Source organism: Euprymna scolopes, chromosome 39, assembly GCF_053919585.1.
Source record: "Euprymna scolopes isolate OS-2025 chromosome 39, ASM5391958v1, whole genome shotgun sequence".
In the NCBI taxonomy this organism is placed as follows: Eukaryota; Metazoa; Mollusca; class Cephalopoda; order Sepiida; family Sepiolidae; genus Euprymna; species Euprymna scolopes.
Genome location: NC_136520.1, coordinates 3,435,320 through 3,453,936, shown reverse-complemented (window position 1 = coordinate 3,453,936; position 18,617 = coordinate 3,435,320). Strand labels below are relative to the sequence as shown.

The 18,617-nt window shown below is 31.3% G+C and overlaps 1 protein-coding gene across 1 annotated transcript in view; it reads left to right on the top strand.

The window, feature by feature from the left end:
• LOC145263613 (transformation/transcription domain-associated protein-like) overlaps nucleotides 1–18,617 on the top strand; it is a 334,985-nt gene that overhangs the window by 238,286 nt on the left and 78,082 nt on the right. The window contains exons 63-69 of the mRNA XM_080120456.1: nucleotides 476–625; nucleotides 2,622–2,741; nucleotides 4,879–5,022; nucleotides 6,170–6,310; nucleotides 8,703–8,861; nucleotides 10,737–10,964; nucleotides 14,971–15,075. Coding sequence (XP_079976582.1) covers nucleotides 476–625; nucleotides 2,622–2,741; nucleotides 4,879–5,022; nucleotides 6,170–6,310; nucleotides 8,703–8,861; nucleotides 10,737–10,964; nucleotides 14,971–15,075 — 1,047 coding nt within the window. The remainder of the gene's footprint in view (nucleotides 1–475; nucleotides 626–2,621; nucleotides 2,742–4,878; nucleotides 5,023–6,169; nucleotides 6,311–8,702; nucleotides 8,862–10,736; nucleotides 10,965–14,970; nucleotides 15,076–18,617) is intronic.

Here is an 18,617-nt window from a genome sequence, read left to right as displayed (position 1 = left end):
ACTGTACATGCAATAACCCTTATCCCTGAGTAGCTTCCGGGCCTTGATAAGTGGTGACCTCCTTGTAAAAAAAAAAAAAATTTTGCATTCCAATGGTCAACTTATTTTTGAACTAGTCTGGGTGCCCGGTGTTGCCCAGGTGTTTGCAGGTGTGTGTTGAAAAAAAAAAAAAAGTGGTAGTAGGCAGGCTCAAACTCTTACTGCGAAATAGAAGAACGTGAAAAAGAAAAAAAAACGTGACGTCTTTGCTGTTGCGACCATCACCAAACCAGGAGTAACATAGGTTTAAATTTAATTCTACAAGTAACCAAATTTGCATTCTAATGTTTAACTTATTTTTGAATAAACTGTCATAATTTTATGAATGGGAGTGTCGGCATGTAACTATTAATGCCTTTCAAAAGTTTATTCCCAAATATGAATATATAATTATAATTTAAAAAACAAATTTTTTTTTTCTTGTTTTTTTTTCCAGGAAGATATAGAGATTGCCCTGAACTCTGTTCCAAATGAAGAAACGGTTCCGAAAGATTCTCAGAAACGAGAAAGTCAAGAAATGAAACAGAGTTTACCAGGACTCGTCTTGAAACAGACGTTATTTTTAGAAAACTTGCGGAAAGTCAAGGTGAATGAAGTATACAAAATTATACCCATCTTTTTTTTTTTTTTACGTACACACACACACACACATATATATATATATATATAGTTTTTAAAATATAATTATCCGCTGACAAGTGTTTCACGTGTCCGTGGATAATTATATTTTAAAAACAATATATATGCTGCTCCCCATATAGGGGTACCAAATTGGTTAAAGTGAAAATTATTCCCAACTCGCATTTAGGTAAAAATGCACTTTCATAAATAAATGAATTCATTCAAAACGTATTGCAAAAACAAATAACATCTATATATATTTACAAAATTCAAAACAAGGAAAAAGATTACGTCATATTTTGTATTTTTTCGAATTTTAGAAAATTTTTAACTTTATATTGTTCAAAAATCTCCATGGTTTGCATCTCATCAGACTTATTGAAAGAAATACAAGGTTAATATGATAAGATTTTTAAACAATATAAAGTTAAAAATTGTCTAGTTAATGTCGAAACAATTTGTAACATTAAAAAAAAAAAAAATGTTGTTTTCCTTGTTTTGTTCTTTGCAAATATGTATGAATGCTCGATTACAGAAATATTAATCATGTCGCTTAATATTTGTGTCAGTTTTTATTGATATGTGTACATTGCCACTGGCTAATAGATTTTAATAGATTAAACCTTTGGGAAAAAGTTCTAATAAATATTTGTGTTCGGGCAATTGATCAGAATCGGAAATCGGAAAAATGGGAACTTTTGGGGGTATTGGAATCGAAAAAAAATCTGTGCCTATTTCTCCATGCCAAACACGATTCTTTGAATTATTTTATTTGATTATTTTTTCGAACAAAATCTTCCACTGCTGGTCGTAATAATAAAATGAACATTGATTTGAAACAAACAGTAAAGCTTAACAGATCACAACATAAACCAGTATGTTTGAGAAGATTTGCACTTTTTTTTTTTTTTCTTTTTTTTCAGTTTTCACCCCAAACAAGGCACAGTGCCACTTTGAAGCAGGGGGGGGGGGGGCTACTAGCAGGGACTTAATTAGCAGGGTCATTATGAAGGGAGATGAGTAGAAAGATGTTTGTTAACATTACACTTGAACTTCTGCATATCAGTGCAGTTGGGAAAGCAGAATCTTGGAAGGGAGTTTCATAGACCCGCAGTTCTGGGGAAGAAACTATGTGAGTAAAAGGCTTTCTTGCACCTAGGGATCTCTACTGTAAAGGGATGAGACTTAGTAGCTTGTCGGGTTTGTCGGGGGTATCTAACACGTTTGTGCGTTCATCAGGAAAAATAATGGTTTTATAGTTAAATATTTAGAGATTTATAAAGAATTGGAAACTGTGATTGTATTGGAATTGGGAATTTAGTATGCAATCGGTAATAGTATCAAAATCCGGGGGGGGGGGGTGGAATTGCCCCATCACTAATGTCTATTCAATTTTTGAATTCCTATAACAGCAATGAAACACGTGTAAGATGCCTATGGAAAAAAACAGTATTAAAAAAAAAAAAAAAAAATCATGATTATAGATTGACTATTTTATGGTAACTAGAATGAAAAAGAAATATATATATATATATGTGTGTGTGTGTGTGTGTGTCTGTCAAAACATCGTTAATTAACAACCCGTTTTTTTGTATGCTTTTTTTTTGTGCTAATGTGTTACCCAATTAGAAAAATTTGTGTCTATTTTCCAATACCAAAACGATTCTTTTGTCTTTTTTATTTGATTTTGTTTAAAACAAGAATCATCTACTGCTGGTAGTAATGATAAAAAAGTAAATATTGATTTTTAAATTAAAACTAAAATCTAACGTGTTTTTATGGTGATTGGGGGAGGCGGGGGGGTGACAATTTTATATTTAAATATTTAGATTTATAAAGACCCGGCCGGAATTGGGAATTTATTATGGAATCAGTAATTGTATCTGAATTGGGGGAAAAAATATTGGAATCGTCCCATCACTAATATATTAAACATGATTTTTTTTTATTTTTTTTTATAGTCGACTTTATTTTTGAACGCCTTGGCACAGTTATGCCATAGCAGCACAGATTTGGCTCATCCAATGTGGTTGCATCTTTTCCCACGAATTTGGAAAACATTGTCAGAAAAACAACAACAGGTAAGCTTGTTTCGCTTTTTTTTTTTTTTTTTTTTTAAATAATAATCCTCAGTAACTGCAGTAAATCTGATTCTAATTTTATTTTTGTGTTAAATTATGTGTTAGGAAACATTTTACAAACTGAAAATGTAATTATGCTAAAACAAAGCAAGAATACATTTATCTAATAATTAGCTATGTCCGGACCTTAACCTTTGGAAAAATAATGTGCACCATCCCTAGGTCGTAGACCATCATGTCATGTTTGGTTATGATCGGTCCACTGGTGTAGACTGTAGAAGAGTTGTACATGCAAACACACACACACACACACACACACACACACACACTACTGCTTTATATATATATATATATATATATATATATATATATATATATTTTTTTTAACCCCGAACAAGGCACGTTGCCACTTTGATGTAGGGGGATACTATCAGGGACATAAGCTACAGGGGTACTATGTGGGGAGTTGGGCAACAAGATGTCGGTTTACGTTACACTTGAACTTCTGCATCTCAGTATAGTTGGGGAAGCAGGAACCCGGAAGAGAATTCCAAAGTCTAGCGGTTCTGGGGAAGAAACTACTGGAGTAGAAGGCTTTCTTGCATCTAGGGATCTCAACTGTGAAGGGGTGGGATTTTGCTGTTTGTCGATATTTACGTTGAGGGGGGTACAATTGCTTACAGTTTGTTGGAGCATTCACCGTTAAAGTACTTGTAGAACAGGCAGAGGGATGCTATATTTCGTTGATGGAACAGAGGCTGAAGCTTAGATGACAGATGGTAAGAAATAAATCAGACTAATTGCTATGGACGTCTATGTTTGTTTAAAAGTTCGAATTTTCAAAGATGTGATAATATAGCAAGCGCAAAAATGATCTCCGAGTACAGATTTGGGTGCTTGTCCAGAATTTCCCGGAGATATTAAAAAATGTATCCGTGACGAAACGAAAAATATCATTCCTATTATTTGGATTCATCCGACTACTGTATCATTTTCACGTTTCAGTCGATGTAACCTCCGACCTTCTTCAGGTGTATCTTGTCAAACTCTGGAATGTTTCTGTCGAACTCGAGAATTTGGACGGAATTTCAAACAGAACTCTTTATTTATATCACGAGGGTAGAATGTTCTTGTTCTGTCAGAAATTGTACCTTCCAGTCGCCCACATTGAGAATTGAGCTTTCAGATGAAAATCCCTTTTACAATTGATTTTTTTTTTTTCCAAATAACCCTAACCACTACTTTACGTGTCTTTGCTTACAGTTCTAGTACAAATTTTGGGAGTCTTAAGCCTATTTTATTTCTAGTTACTTGTTTAGTTTTACCGCGAGGTAAAAATACTAGGTTGGGAAACTGGCGCGGTCTGTCCTTCTCTTGAGGGTAGATGGGCCTCTCTTAAGCCATGGTAGGCAACCCATCTAGTGATGGCGTCACGATGAAAAATATCATTGATTGCCCTGGTGAAGCATCAAGTATTTCCAGCCATTAGAAAAAACGTGAAAAGATTTTGCAGAATTTGTTCACGTTTCACCTCCGCCTACTGGCATTGGATGAAACATTTTTTTCATTTCTAGTTGTAAATATCAGTATTTATTTATTAATTATTATTACGATATATTACCATATAGATCCTCATCCCAAAAATTCAGAAACAAAAAATATATTTCATAAATCACATAAATTGATCAAATAGTTTTATTTTTTATAAAAATAAAAAAAATCATGGGATTTTGTAGGCATTACAATAAATTTAATTTGGATGGAGTTACCTCCCTTGGTTTTGATTCGTTTTTTTTTTTTTGTTTTCCGGCCCCCCCCCCCCCAAAAAAAAATTGTTTCCAAAATGTTACCCATAAATTTGATTTTCTTATTTCAAAATAAAACTACTTGATAAATTTCCGTGATTTTTGGAATATGATATTTTCATTCTGTAACAAGCATGTACATCAAAGTCTTTTTTTTTTTTTTTAAATTCTTTCTGTATTTTTGTTTTCAAAATAGGTTTAATTCTAAAAAAGCACCACATATTTAAAAAAAAAAAAATATATATATATAAGAAATGCTGATCCAACGCGTCATGAACAATTGTTTAATACAAATATGTATTTTTGTGATTAAAATTTTCCTTCTCCTTCAGGTATTGGCTGGTGAATTGGCTCCTTTCACAGCCAGTGGCAGCCATACTGTTCAGAAAGATTGCCAACCGAGTGCCATGCACACATTCCTAGAGTCCATTTCACTTTGTACACCTCCAATTCCGATTCGACCAGTTGTACTCAGGGTAAGGAACATTTTTTTGTAAAAAAAAAAAAAAATGTTTGGGTTACTGTTCTCATCTCGAGTTATTTTCAAGTTTCGGTTGATGTAAACTCCGACCTTCATGGAATTTTGAACCGTTTATTCCACAATGGTAGCTTGTTCTTGTTTCTTCAGCCACGACTGGGTAGAAGTCTCAAGTAATTTTCAGTTTTATTTTAGAGTGTTGTCCGCACTAAGAATTGAAGATCCAACTTTGAGAAAAATGTAACTTGTAACTGAATTTTTCTTGCGAACAATTCACGTATCAATTTGAAGTCTTGCATTTATTTTTTTAGACAAGCTTGCCACTTATTACACATTACTATATGCCTGTGTATAATATATATATACTATTAGTTCCGCCTGGCTTTGCTCGGACCTTATATACTGTTCATAACTTTATGTGCATATATATATATATATATCTCAAAAAGTGTGAATATGTATGTTAATGCCTCTATATAATAGTCTTCCTTAACTACCATAGAGAAAATTTGCTTACAGGCCTCCATACTTTTTTTGGAAAAAGGTGCAAAAAATAAAGTTCACCCTCTATCAATTTAAATAATCGAATCAAAACGATTTTTTAGGCCAATTTTGGATTTTCGAGTTTTATTATCTCGAGTCATATGAATATATATTTTTTTAATATTGGAAACGTGTTATAAAAAATCTTGACACTTATGAATTTTAAGGTAACGCGAGCTATTCTCAAAATCTCTGACATAATGGTTCCATAAAACATAAAAACTGTGCAAGTACTATCTTTATGCGGCACACGAACGATTTGAAAGGAGAAAGAGTTTCTTTTATCAAATATTTTTATAAACAAAACTTCCATCCTCATTTTTTATATCTAAATCCAGAAATGTAGTTCGTGTTCCTCTATATTCACAATTTAATTCTAACTCCTTTGGATATATAAGATGTTTATTTTTTTTTTAAATTCTTAAAAAATTTTTCATATATATATATAAATATAATTTTATGTGACTATTGCTTATAATTAACGAGCAGGGCTACCCAGCAAATAGATTGTTGGGTGGTAGAGGATATTACCCACTGAAAAATTTGTAAGATTTTTGTTTTTCTTTGCTTAACATTTACATCCTTTTGATTTTCTCTTTTAGTATTTGGGCCGCAGTCACAACTTGTGGCATCGTGCATGCCTGATGTTGGAGCAAATTGCATTTGAGAATGGACCAACGGCTGTTGTGAAAAATCGACCTGGGAGTGAATATCAATTTGAACCCGTCACAAATCCTCATCAGGTAAGTCGTGACTCCATTGTTAAAAAAAAAAAAAGATTGTTGCTTTATTTTTTGTTGCAAAAGATTTGAAATATAAATTCCTTGGTACTGATCGAGAACTTGACCCAAGGTTGTATCGACACCTCCTGGCAGTTTACGTTAAGCTCCTAAGAAAAATCTGACACCATTAGCCAATCAGCAGTCAGATTTTCAGCAGATTACAAAATTGTTTTTGTTAATTGTAAAAATCCCCCCCAAAAAAATAAAACACTTCTGATACTTTTAATAAAAGTTGTTTTCAATCATAGTTGTTTCCATAAAAAAAAAAAAAAAACAATCTAGATATTGGGACAAGCTAAGTAGGGAGTTGAGTAGCGAGATGTCTGTTCATATGACAATTAAATTTTTACATGTTAGAATTCTAAAATCTAGCAGTACAAGGAGAAACTTTTAGAGGCTCTTTAGCATTGGGGGGGGCACCCTACAAGGAAGGGGTGGAATCTTGCTGTCGAATTGGCTGAGGATATTTTTACGTAGTGTCCCATTACTTGCTTGGCTTTTACTTGTACAGTTCGGTAGAAGTAACAAGAATTTCTGACACTACTAAGTTTAGTATCGGCAGTGCTGTGGTGGATTATTATAAGACATGGGGGGGTAATTTTTTTTTTATATTATTTTTTCTAATTTTTATTTTATTTTTGAAAATTTATTTTCTTTATTGTTTTAATATTTTTTAAATTTTTGTTTATAGTTTATTTTATTTATTTTTTATTTTTATTTATTTATGCATTTTTGATTGAATTTTTATTCATTCTTTATTTAATTGTATTTGTTTGTTTATTTATTTATCTATTTATTTTATATTTTTTTAATTTTTTTTTATATTTTTTATTTTTTATTTTTATTTTTTGTATTTTTGTTTTTATTAATTTATTTTTTGTATTTTTATTTATTTTATTTCGTTTTATTTGAAAAATATTTTCATAATTTTTTATCCTTTAAAAAGTTTTAAAATTTAAACTTTTTATTCCACTGTTTAAATTTTTCAGGATACGTTTATTTGTTCACTAAAAGTGACAAAAATTATGCTTCACTAGTGTACACACTTATAAAATTAAGTCAGTAATTTAATTTTTCACACCATGTGACTTATTACTTCCATACACATTGGGACGGATTATTATGGGATAGGTAGAGCCAGTTTTTTCTTTGTCAATATTTGTGTCAGATTTTTTTCTCTCTGATTCTAAGTGTTAGGATCCATTTTGTAAAAAAAAAAGAGTAGTTTATCATCAGAACAATAGAAAGGAGGTTGTTCACCAAAATAGACAAAAGAAAGCTAAAATAGGATTGTTAATCAAGGTATGGCAGGGATGTACACAAAGAATCAGACAATAAAGGTTAATATTTAGAGTTTACTAGCAATTCTAAGAGTGGTGGTTGAGTTTTGTGACAGTTTGTAATAATTAGGAAGAGTTTACAGACCGTCTTGGGTTCGTGACCGTTGCAGACAGAGTTGAGAGGAGTTGTGAGTTTGACACAGTTGAAAGCAACTCGTGGCTTGAACCAGATTGAGAGCATTAGAGGATCAAAATGTGTTTACATCAACTGACAAATATGTCCTTGATGGAACGTAGATGTGGACGTTAGCGTGTAGAGGGTCGATGGTGTCAGACGCACACCCAGAATACAACGGATATTTGCAAATAGTGTCGGAATTTGTTTTGTTTTTGTTTTATTTTATTTTTTTGATACTTGTGAACTCGTATGCACCTCCCCTGGCAGGCATCAATGCGAGAGACAACAACGCGGCCAAAAGATAAGTGTAAGAGAGTATGTAAATTGGCGCAAGAAATTTGCATCGCAAAAAACAAAGAAAGAAATACAGCGTGTGGTCGCAAAGCAAGCGATCGGATTTTTTTTTTTTTTTTTTTTTTTTTTTTTGACTCGATATGCGTTGAGAGAAAAAATGTACCCTGTGGAGAGAAGCGGATAGAAAAACGCATGTCTGGTGAAATGGACACATGGTCCAGTAATGGCAGTGAGAGACTTTTAAGCTGGTGTTGAGATGGCTGGGATTTGTTTATCTCATGGCAGACAAAATGAACAGAAAAAAAAGCATTGTTTGGAAAGTAATGGTAATAAAAGCCGTTTTTGTTAAAACAAAAAAAATAAGTGGACGGATTCTTGTTTCTCTCCTTTTTTTTATTTGTTCCCTTGTGATGGTGGGTCCAGGAAGTTTGAAGTGTGACGACATAGTTATAAAAAGTGATGGTCGTCTTAGATATGGAGAAAAAGACCATTGAAAGCAACGTTGAGGTCGACAATGTTATCGAGCAGTTTTTTTTTTTCTTTTTCGCATTTGCAATTCTTTCAATTTTTTAAAAACCCCTAATTTATCTTATCGTTTCAGGAGACGTTAGATTCTCTGTGTGATCTTTATTCTCTTCTGAACGAAGATGACATGTGGACAGGACTTTGGCAGAAACGTTGTAAATATCCAGAGACTGCTGTTGCTATTGCCTACGAACAACACGGATTCTTTGAACAGGCCCAAATCACGCTCGAAAGTGTGAGTATTCAAACAACATCTTCGTTACTGTGTGCGATGACGTCGCCTTTATTTATTGTGTGCGATGACGTCGCCTTCGTTACTGTGTGCGATGACGTCGCCTTCGTTACTGTGTGCGATGACGTCGCCTTCGTTACTGTGTGCGATGACGTCGCCTTCGTTACTGTGTGCGATGACGTCGCCTTTGTTACTGTGTGCGATGACGTCGCCTTTGTTACTGTGTGCGATGACGTCGCCTTTGTTACTGTGTGCGATGACGTCGCCTTTGTTACTGTGTGCGATGACGTCGCCTTTGTTACTCTTTGAATTTTTTTAACATGCCACGGGGAGATAACTCAGTTTAAAGCTCCGACACTCCCTCCCCATCTTTAATACTAGCTTATCTTCCTAAAAATCAAACTTTTTGCTCGGTATCATAACAAATTGTTTTTTTGCTGTAAAAAAAAAAAAAAAGAAAGCTACTTGATGAAAGTGAAATATTTTTATTTTTTTTTTTTTTTTTGGAGATCTTCATTCCATAACGGATATGTACAATATAACCTTTTTTCGATATTTTCATTTTTTAATGTCTTGATTAAACTGTACAAGTACCTATGATTTTTTAATAATTCACTGTGTGAAACATTTCATAATAAATTAAGATTTAACAGTTAAAAAAAACAAACTCGACGAGTGAAATTGTTTGGAGTTAAGTCAAAATGATTATATGTTCGATTACAGTTTCTGGCGTCTGTCAAACACGTGTTTAATAAAAATGAATTCATGGTTTGATAATAAATTAAGATTTAACTGTTAGAAACACCAGTATGAAATTGTTTTTAATATTTCAATTTTATTTTAAAATAAAATTGCATTTTTTTTTATTTTTTTTTTTTTTCAAATTTTCGAATAATAAAATATTTATCTTCAGGAAATAGGACAGTCATTTTTATTTATTTATTTCCCCCCCCTTATTTGCCATGGTGATGGTAATCCCTGGCATGACTTGAGATGTTTGAAGTTAAGTCAAAATGATATTTGTTTGTCTGATTACAACTTTTTGATGTCTGTTAAACGTGTGAAGAACCAACTGTCCAATTTCCTAGAGAGGAATATTTTGATTTTCAAAAATTTGAAAGAAACAAAATATTTTGATTTTCAAAAATTTGAAAGAAACAAAAAAATTTAAAAAAATTTTTTGTAACTAGCCTGGGTGTCTGGCGTTGCCCAGGTGTTTGGATGTATGTGTTGGGCAGCAAAAAAAAAAAAAAAAAGTGGTAGTAGGCAGGTAAGCTAGAACCTGTATCGCGAAAGAGGAAAAGAATGTGAAAAAAAATGACGTCTTTGCTGTTGCGGCCATCGCCAAACCGGAACTGACAAATGTTTAAATTCAGGCTAGTCAATTGATAAAATGGGATGACTTTCGAAAATATCAGCAAAAAAAGCGACTCCTCACTGTAGAAAAATGCTCAGTTGAGGGTGAAGGAATTAATGGTTTTAGCCAATTTTTCAATATTTGTCATCCGAAGGGTCGAGCTTCAAGGCAATACCAATTTTGTGAAAATCCGTCACCTCTGTCAAAAGTTTTAGGCAGACATACAAACATACATACATACAAACATTTAAACAGACAGGTGAGATTTATATTATAGACTTTTATATATATAGATAAATAGTAATATTTATTAAAAACAATTTCTCATTTGTCTGGTCTTTCTGACCGTTAAATCTTAAATGTTTTTAATTTTTTAATCTTGAGTTATATTGGCTTTCTGAAACTACAGATTTTATTTATATTTATTTTATTATTTTTGTTTTGAATATTTTCTCTTTTACTTTAAATTTTTTTTTTTTTTTTTCTAAAATAAATTATTTTCTTTGCAAACTTCCTATCAGGTTATGAATAAAGCTCGCATCGGGCACAACACTGCTCCAGCAACTCCTGCAGTTCTTCCTGAATATCGTTTGTGGGAGGAACATTGGATCCGTTGTGCGAAAGAACTAAACCAATGGGACATCATCCAAGAATATGCGAGTACGAAAGGCAACACGAACCCCCATTTAGTGTTAGAAAGCGCCTGGAGAATACCCAATTGGTCTCTCATGAAAGACGCTTTAGCTCAGGTAAGAAAAAAAGAAAAATTTGCTTTCAATTTTTTGGTGTTTGTTCGGAATTATCATACCATATGAATCTGAGTATTTTATATTATACTAGCCGGGGTACCCGGTGTTGCCCGGGTGTTTGTAGGTGTGCATGTTGGGTGGGGGGGATATCAAAACAAAAGTTTTGGTAGGTAGAAGGTGGAAAATAAAACCTGACACCTTTACCTGCTCGGCCAGAAAGGGAGAGTTACAGAAAGACGTTTGAATTTATTTAACCATTAATCATTAAAAAATGAGGTCAAATATCATGCCATAGAAATCGCACAGTTAACTTTTACTGCGAGGCAGTTTTTTGGGGTTTGTTTGCACAAATTGACAGGTGCGTGAATTTGAATTTAATGAGGTCAAATAGAAATACCGCAGTTAACTTTTACTGCGAGGTAGTTTTTTGGTTTTTGTTTACCCAAGATGTTGGGGGGGGGGAGGGGTGCTCCTTATAAAAGGGAAGTGTCCCAATGAATAGCAATTGTCTGATATAAGGGTTTTTCCCCACATTGATCAAAAGCTGATTGCTTTCTGGACGTTCCCGGCATGAGGCCAAGAAGCACACCTTTGCTCCAGATTAATTTCGCTTTTATACGAAAAAGCCGAACACATGCGAGGCCAGCCGAAATAGCCAGAATTTTGTAAAAGTCGATCTAAATAAATCTAGACACGACGCGCGTTCGCAAATCGTACATATTATAATCTAGGGGGTATATAAACGGTTCTAAGACATGGTAACCCCCCCCCCCCCTTTGCCGGACATACAGAAAATGTGCACACATATTTTGCTTTTTATATATAGAGATTTTCTTCTATAAGAGGAGAAAGACTATTTTTAAGATCATAAAAGCCCAAATATCAGCTGACGTGATATTCTAAACAAACAGAAAGAAGTTGATGAACGACATTATCGTTATTTATTTTTTTTTTAATATTTTTTAAAATATTTTTTTTTTTTTAATTTTTCTTTTATTTATTTATTTATTTATTTATTTATTTTGCAAATTAGTCCACTGGGCAAATTATTCCTCATAACATATAATATGATGAACGACATTATCGTTATTTATTTTTTTTTTAATATTTAAAAAAAATTTTTTTTTTTTAATTTTTCTTTTATTTATTTATTTATTTATTTATTTATTTATTTATTTTGCAAATTAATCCACTGGGCAAATTATTCCTCATAACATATAATATGATGAACGACATTATCGTTATTTATTTTTTTTTTAATATTTAAAAAAAAATTTTTTTTTTTAATTTTTCTTTTATTTATTTATTTATTTATTTATTTATTTTGCAAATTAATCCACTGGGCAAATTATTCCTCATAACATATAATATGATGAACGACATTATCGTTATTTATTTTTTTTTTAATATTTAAAAAAAATTTTTTTTTTTAAATTTTTCTTTTATTTATTTATTTATTTATTTATTTATTTATTTATTTTGCAAATTAATCCACTGGGCAAATTATTCCTCATAACATATAATATGATGAACGACATTATCGTTATTTATTTTTTTTTTAATATTTAAAAAAAATTTTTTTTTTTTAATTTTTCTTTTATTTATTTATTTATTTATTTATTTATTTTGCAAATTAATCCACTGGGCAAATTATTCCTCATAACATATAATATGATGAACGACATTATCGTTATTTATTTTTTTTTTAATATTTAAAAAAAATTTTTTTTTTTTAATTTTTCTTTTATTTATTTATTTATTTATTTATTTATTTATTTTGCAAATTAATCCACTGGGCAAATTATTCCTCATAACATATAATATGATGAACGACATTATCGTTATTTATTTTTTTTTTAATATTTATTGCTAGTATATAATATTCAATAGAGGATTGATTCTATAATAATACATACGCAATCTGCATAAATTAAAATATCTTGATTAGGTGTATTGTATGACTGGGCAATGACAGGCGTCCAGATAGCATATATATATAGTATTATAATATATTCTATTACTATATTATAATATTATATATACATATATATATACATATTGATACTGGGATGATTCCTATATTTTCCCTGATTTCATATTAAATTACCAATTCCAATTCTTTATAAATCTCTGTGTATTATTTTTTTCCACTTAAAAACACGTTAAATTTTCTAAAACATTAAAAAAAAAAACATTTTTGGGGGCTGGTCTATAGATCTTAGTTTTACTAGTAGTTTAAAATCAATAAATGTTTATTATTACCAGCGGTGAAAGGTTATTTTTTAAACAAAATCAAATCCAAAAAAAAAAAAAAAAAAAAGTTTCCAGCATCGGAAAATCTGCACAATTTTTTCCTATTCCGATATCCTCAAAATTCCAATTTTTCCAATTCCCATTAATTGTCCCAACACTAATATATATATTTGGTTGGTTCCTGTTTGAAAAAAAAAACAAAAACATTGTTGGACAACAACTAAACAGATGTATCCAGCTTAAAAATACCATTATGAAGTGTAAAAATAAAAAAATAAAATCTTGACAAGGGTGAGTTTCTTTTCCAAAATATATCAATCCATTAGATTTTTCCTGAAACTTGGCCAAAATGTGGAGGCTATTGTTCTTAATATAAATTCATTATGGGTGACCCTGGCAAAATTCTAATTTGCGTTCCTCTGGGACTTCTAGGACTAAAAAATGCCTTTTTGGAGCGTTTTTTTCATATTACTCCAAAACTTGATGGGTATGTCTATATAGTAGTTTTCCATGGTGCTGAATTCAAATATACATGCCTTAAGGTGTGAAACTGCACCGTTTGTCCATTTTTACTGAGATTCGGCATTCCAAGTGCACAAAAGGGGTCACAAATGCCCCAAAATTGCAACAAAAAAAACAAAAAAAAACTTTTGCTCCATCCATTAGATTTTTCAGAAATTTGACGAAAATGTGAAGGCAACGTTGGTCCTTCACACTTCTCACATTTATCGTTTCTTCACTTTTTTTTGTGGTGTTATCTTGCATGCAGCACCAGAGGGTGACCAAGCATGCGCGGCTTGTTTTTAAATTGTTTATTTTTTGCGTTGGATATATATATATATCAAGTAGGGTATGCTGCAAATAATAATGACCGAAAAATGTCACCCTGTGAATTGATTGTAGAAAAGGCATTTGTGTGTCTGCATGTCCAGCTAAATCACAAATTTTTTTTTTCAATGTTTTCTGGCTGTCGTTAAGTCTTCAGTGAAATTAACCTTTTGAATTAAAAGAAAAATATTTAACTTTAAACTAATGTTTAAAAAAAAAAATATTTAACTCCAAACTGCTTCAAAAAAAAATATATATATTTAACTCCAAACTAATGTTTCCAAAAAAAAAAAATTAACTCGAAAATAATGTTCAAAAAAAATATTTAACTCCCAGACTAATGTGTAAAAAAAAAAAGAAATATTTAACTCCATACTAATGTTTAAATATATATATATATTTAACTCCATACGAATGTGTCAAAAAAAAAAATTTAACCCCAAACTGTGTTGAAAAAAAAAAATATATATATATATATATATATATATATATATATATATATTTAACTCCATACGAATGTGTAAAAAAAAAAAATTTAACTCCAAACTGTGTCGAAAAAAAAAATATATATATGTAACTCCAAACTAATGTTTCCAAAAAAAAAAAAATGAATTTAACTCCAAACTAATGTCAAAAAAAAAAAAAAATTTTTTATAACCATCTTTTCATTATTAGCTGATTGTGTTTAAATAATTTTTCTTCTGAATAAAATAAAATACACATCAAGTGCGCTTGAAACCAAATCACAACGTAATATTAGGAAAATAAACAAATATGTTACTTGTTTGAAATTTATCACAAATATATTTCAGAGGTATACTCCATCCTCAGTATGTTGTTTTCCTTTTTTCCTTTTTCCTTTTTTTCTTGCCATTTTTCTTCTATATGGAACTCACCCTTGACGTTTTTTTCTTCTGTCGTGCAGGTGGAAGTCAACTGTCCTAAGGAGCTGTCATGGAAAATGAACCTCTACAAAGGCTACATTACCATTTGCCATCCTGATGACCATCATATTAACATGATGAGTACTGTAAGTTGAATCCTTTGTGTTTTGAAATAGCGGTTTCAATCCTACCCAAAGCTGGCCAGTTGGCCAAAACTGGTGAGATGACAATAACTATGGAAGGGTGATCGGATTTTTCTGTTTGTCAACTGTTTCACGAATGCACATGCACGACCGTGGATACAAGAGATTCTTTATGTCAATAAGTAGGTTTGAAAACACTTTTTAAAGATCATGTCAAGTTGGCTTAATGATTATCGTACTCCCTGTCTTTAGGTTTTGATTTTGATCTTGGCTCGGGTATATTTATTTTTTTTTTTTTACGTAGAAAAAAAAACTAATGCTTGCTTGCACATGTCTCGGTTTTCTGTATAAATTAAAATATATTTTTGTACTTGTACAATTTAATCAAGGCATTAAAAATGAAAATATTGAAAAAAAGTTATATTGTACGTATCCGTTTTGGACTGAAGTTCCCCAGAAAAAAAAACAAAAAACTTTCACTTAGTTTTATCAAGTAGTTTTTTTTTTTTTTTCCACAGCAAAAAAAAAAAAAAAAAACAATTTTATGATACCGATCAAAGGGTAGCCATGTTTCGATTAAGAAGAAAAGCTATTATTAAAGATGGGGAGGGGGCGTGTCAGTGCTTTATGCTGAGTTATCTCCCCCTGGCGAGTTCTAAGAATACAAACATGGTTACTTTCAGTGCACTATCATAAAAACGTGTTTTTCCGCTGTAAAAAAAAAAAATACTTGATCAAATTTAGTGAAATTTTTTTTTTTTCAATATTTTCATTTTTTAATGTCTTGATTAAACTGTACAAGTACCAATATTTGTGCTTATTTTATAACCGGGCAACGCCCTGCTAGTATATATATATATATATATATATATATATACAGGGTGTCCCAGAAGTCGCGCACCATGTAGATTTATATAAAAACCAATATGAATATCAATTGAATATCAATTTTATTAATCAAAATCACAATAGATGCTCAAATTGTTCACCTTCAGCCTGAATACATGCATCGATTCTCTTTATAAAACTGTCTTTTACTCTAATGAGGAATAAAATCTGAAACAAAAAAATATAAATATATGGTGCGCGACTTCTGGGACACCCTGTATATATAGTTACACGTGAACACGATTAAGTGGTGATACAGAGTCAGTCAATATGTGTGATGACAAAGATTTGATTTTTATTTGATCGGTGAAAAAGAAAAGCAAATCATTCACGACACGCGCGCGTTACTAACGGAAATGGCCAAGACAAACGCCCCCCCCCCCTCTCCCCTACATTTCTTCATTTCCTTACCCTCTCCATATTTGTTCTTCCTATTTTATGAAGAGAGGAGGCGGTGCAGAAAATCAAACTGCATAAGGAAAAATGCAATTATTCTGGACTCAACCGTTGAAATGAGCAGACGTGGAAAGACGGAATCCGTGGTAGAGAATTTAAATATCACCATGCGCCCTAATTTACTCAATTTGAAGATAACTGCACGGGATGAAGAGTCGACATGCCTATATGTATTTATCAATGCAGCAAAAAAGGATAGACTCCTCAAAGAATTATGCTTACCGCAAATCAGGGAGCGGACATGTTATCACGAATATCAAAAAGACTGTTAAAATTCTGGGAAGCTTGAAATTGGACGATGACTTCTCGTGAATATTTTATTTTGACTTAACTTCAAACCCTTATCCTTGAGTGGCCTCTGGGCCTTGATAATGTGGTGATGCCTTTGTAAAAAAAAAAAAAAAAAAACAAAAAAAAAACATCTCAAGTCATGCCAGGGATTACAATCATCGCGCTCAAATTATACCTTTTACTAAGTATTCTGTGATTATTTATTAATCCCCCCCCCCTTTTTATCCCGTCCACTCCCATGAATAGCCAAACTCAAATCTTCAGACATTTGTTTTCGTTTGACTAAATATTTCATATGATATAAAGAAAAAAAAAAGAGAAAAAGAAGACATCGGTTAACTTATGAACTTTTTTCCATTGCCCCCCCCCCCCATTTTGTTTTGACCCGTTAAGGCATTGCATTATATGTTTTGTTTTGACCCGTTAAGGCATTGCATTATATGTTTTGTTTTGACCCGTTAAGGCATTGCATTATATGTTTTGTTTTGACCCGTTAAGGCATTGCATTATATGTTTTGTTTTGACCCGTTAAGGCATTGCATTATATGTTTTGTTTTGACCCGTTAAGGCATTGCATTATATGTTTTGTTTTGACCCGTTAAGGCATTGCATTATATGTTTTGTTTTGACCCGTTAAGGCATTGCATTATATGTTTTGTTTTGACCCGTTAAGGCATTGCATTATATGTTTTGTTTAAAAGAGAAATAAAAAGGAAACATTAGTTAACTTCCTTCCTTAACTATGCTTTGTTTTGGGACATTGCATTGTTTTATTTTGTGTTTATTAAATTTTATTGCACAATAAAATGTATATATATATATATATATATATATATAAACTTTATTCGATTGGCAAAATTTTAGAATAATTATAAAGAAGTGAACCATCGTGTAAATTCAATCAACTAAAATAAGATGGAAAACGGGGTGAGGAAAAGGAAAAAAAAAAAAAATGGGGCAAGTTACATGTAACAAATGTACAATTCAATAAAATAAATAAGTCGATTAAAAACAAGATCGTTAAAATACACCCGAAGCGCTTTTCGTTCAGACTAACATTTTCAAGGGTCATAAGTCTGAAAATTATTATTTTTTTTAGAATATTTGGTAGTGGTATGGAGTAAGAGCGGAGAGGAGGTTAAAAAAAAAAAATAAAAAAAAAGCTAACTACCCAAATATAATATATATATATATATATATATATATATATATATATATATATATATATATATATATAATGAAAATTACAATTGAATTTACCAAAATGATCCAAGATGGCAAAATTAAAGTAAATTATAAATATTAAAGAATTAATATTTATAAAATTATCTCAGCCAGATATATTTCTTTGGATTTTACTTGTACAAATTGAAATTCTTTTAACTTTCTTGAAGTTTTACATTTGGATTTTACCGTCACTGGATTTTTTATCTTCCATTAGACTATCCATTAATGTGTAATCATCTTTTTCTTTACCATATTCCCTCTGCTTAACTTATTTTGTTTTCAAGTAAGATCTTTGACTTATTTGTTGTTTCATCAAATACTTCTGCATGCAAAATCCGATCCTGCATTTTGCTAATTCCTACCCTCTGATGAGAAGGAGAATATTTCTTCGAAACTCCGTGGATTAAGGACTATCCATTTATCTAGTGTTTCCTTTTCAGATTAAATATGTTTTTAACTCATTTCAAAGTGTTTTTTAACATGTTTCATTAACTGTTTGCTTATATATATATATATATATATATATATATATATATATATATATATATAGCCAGTAGAGTTTAGTTTCCTAGAAGTAAATCCAATGAAACAACACGTGTCTACCAAAATAGTGCTCAATGAGTGAACAGAGCAGGTATATTAATTTTATTTATACAAACATTTATGGCTACATATGTGCATAC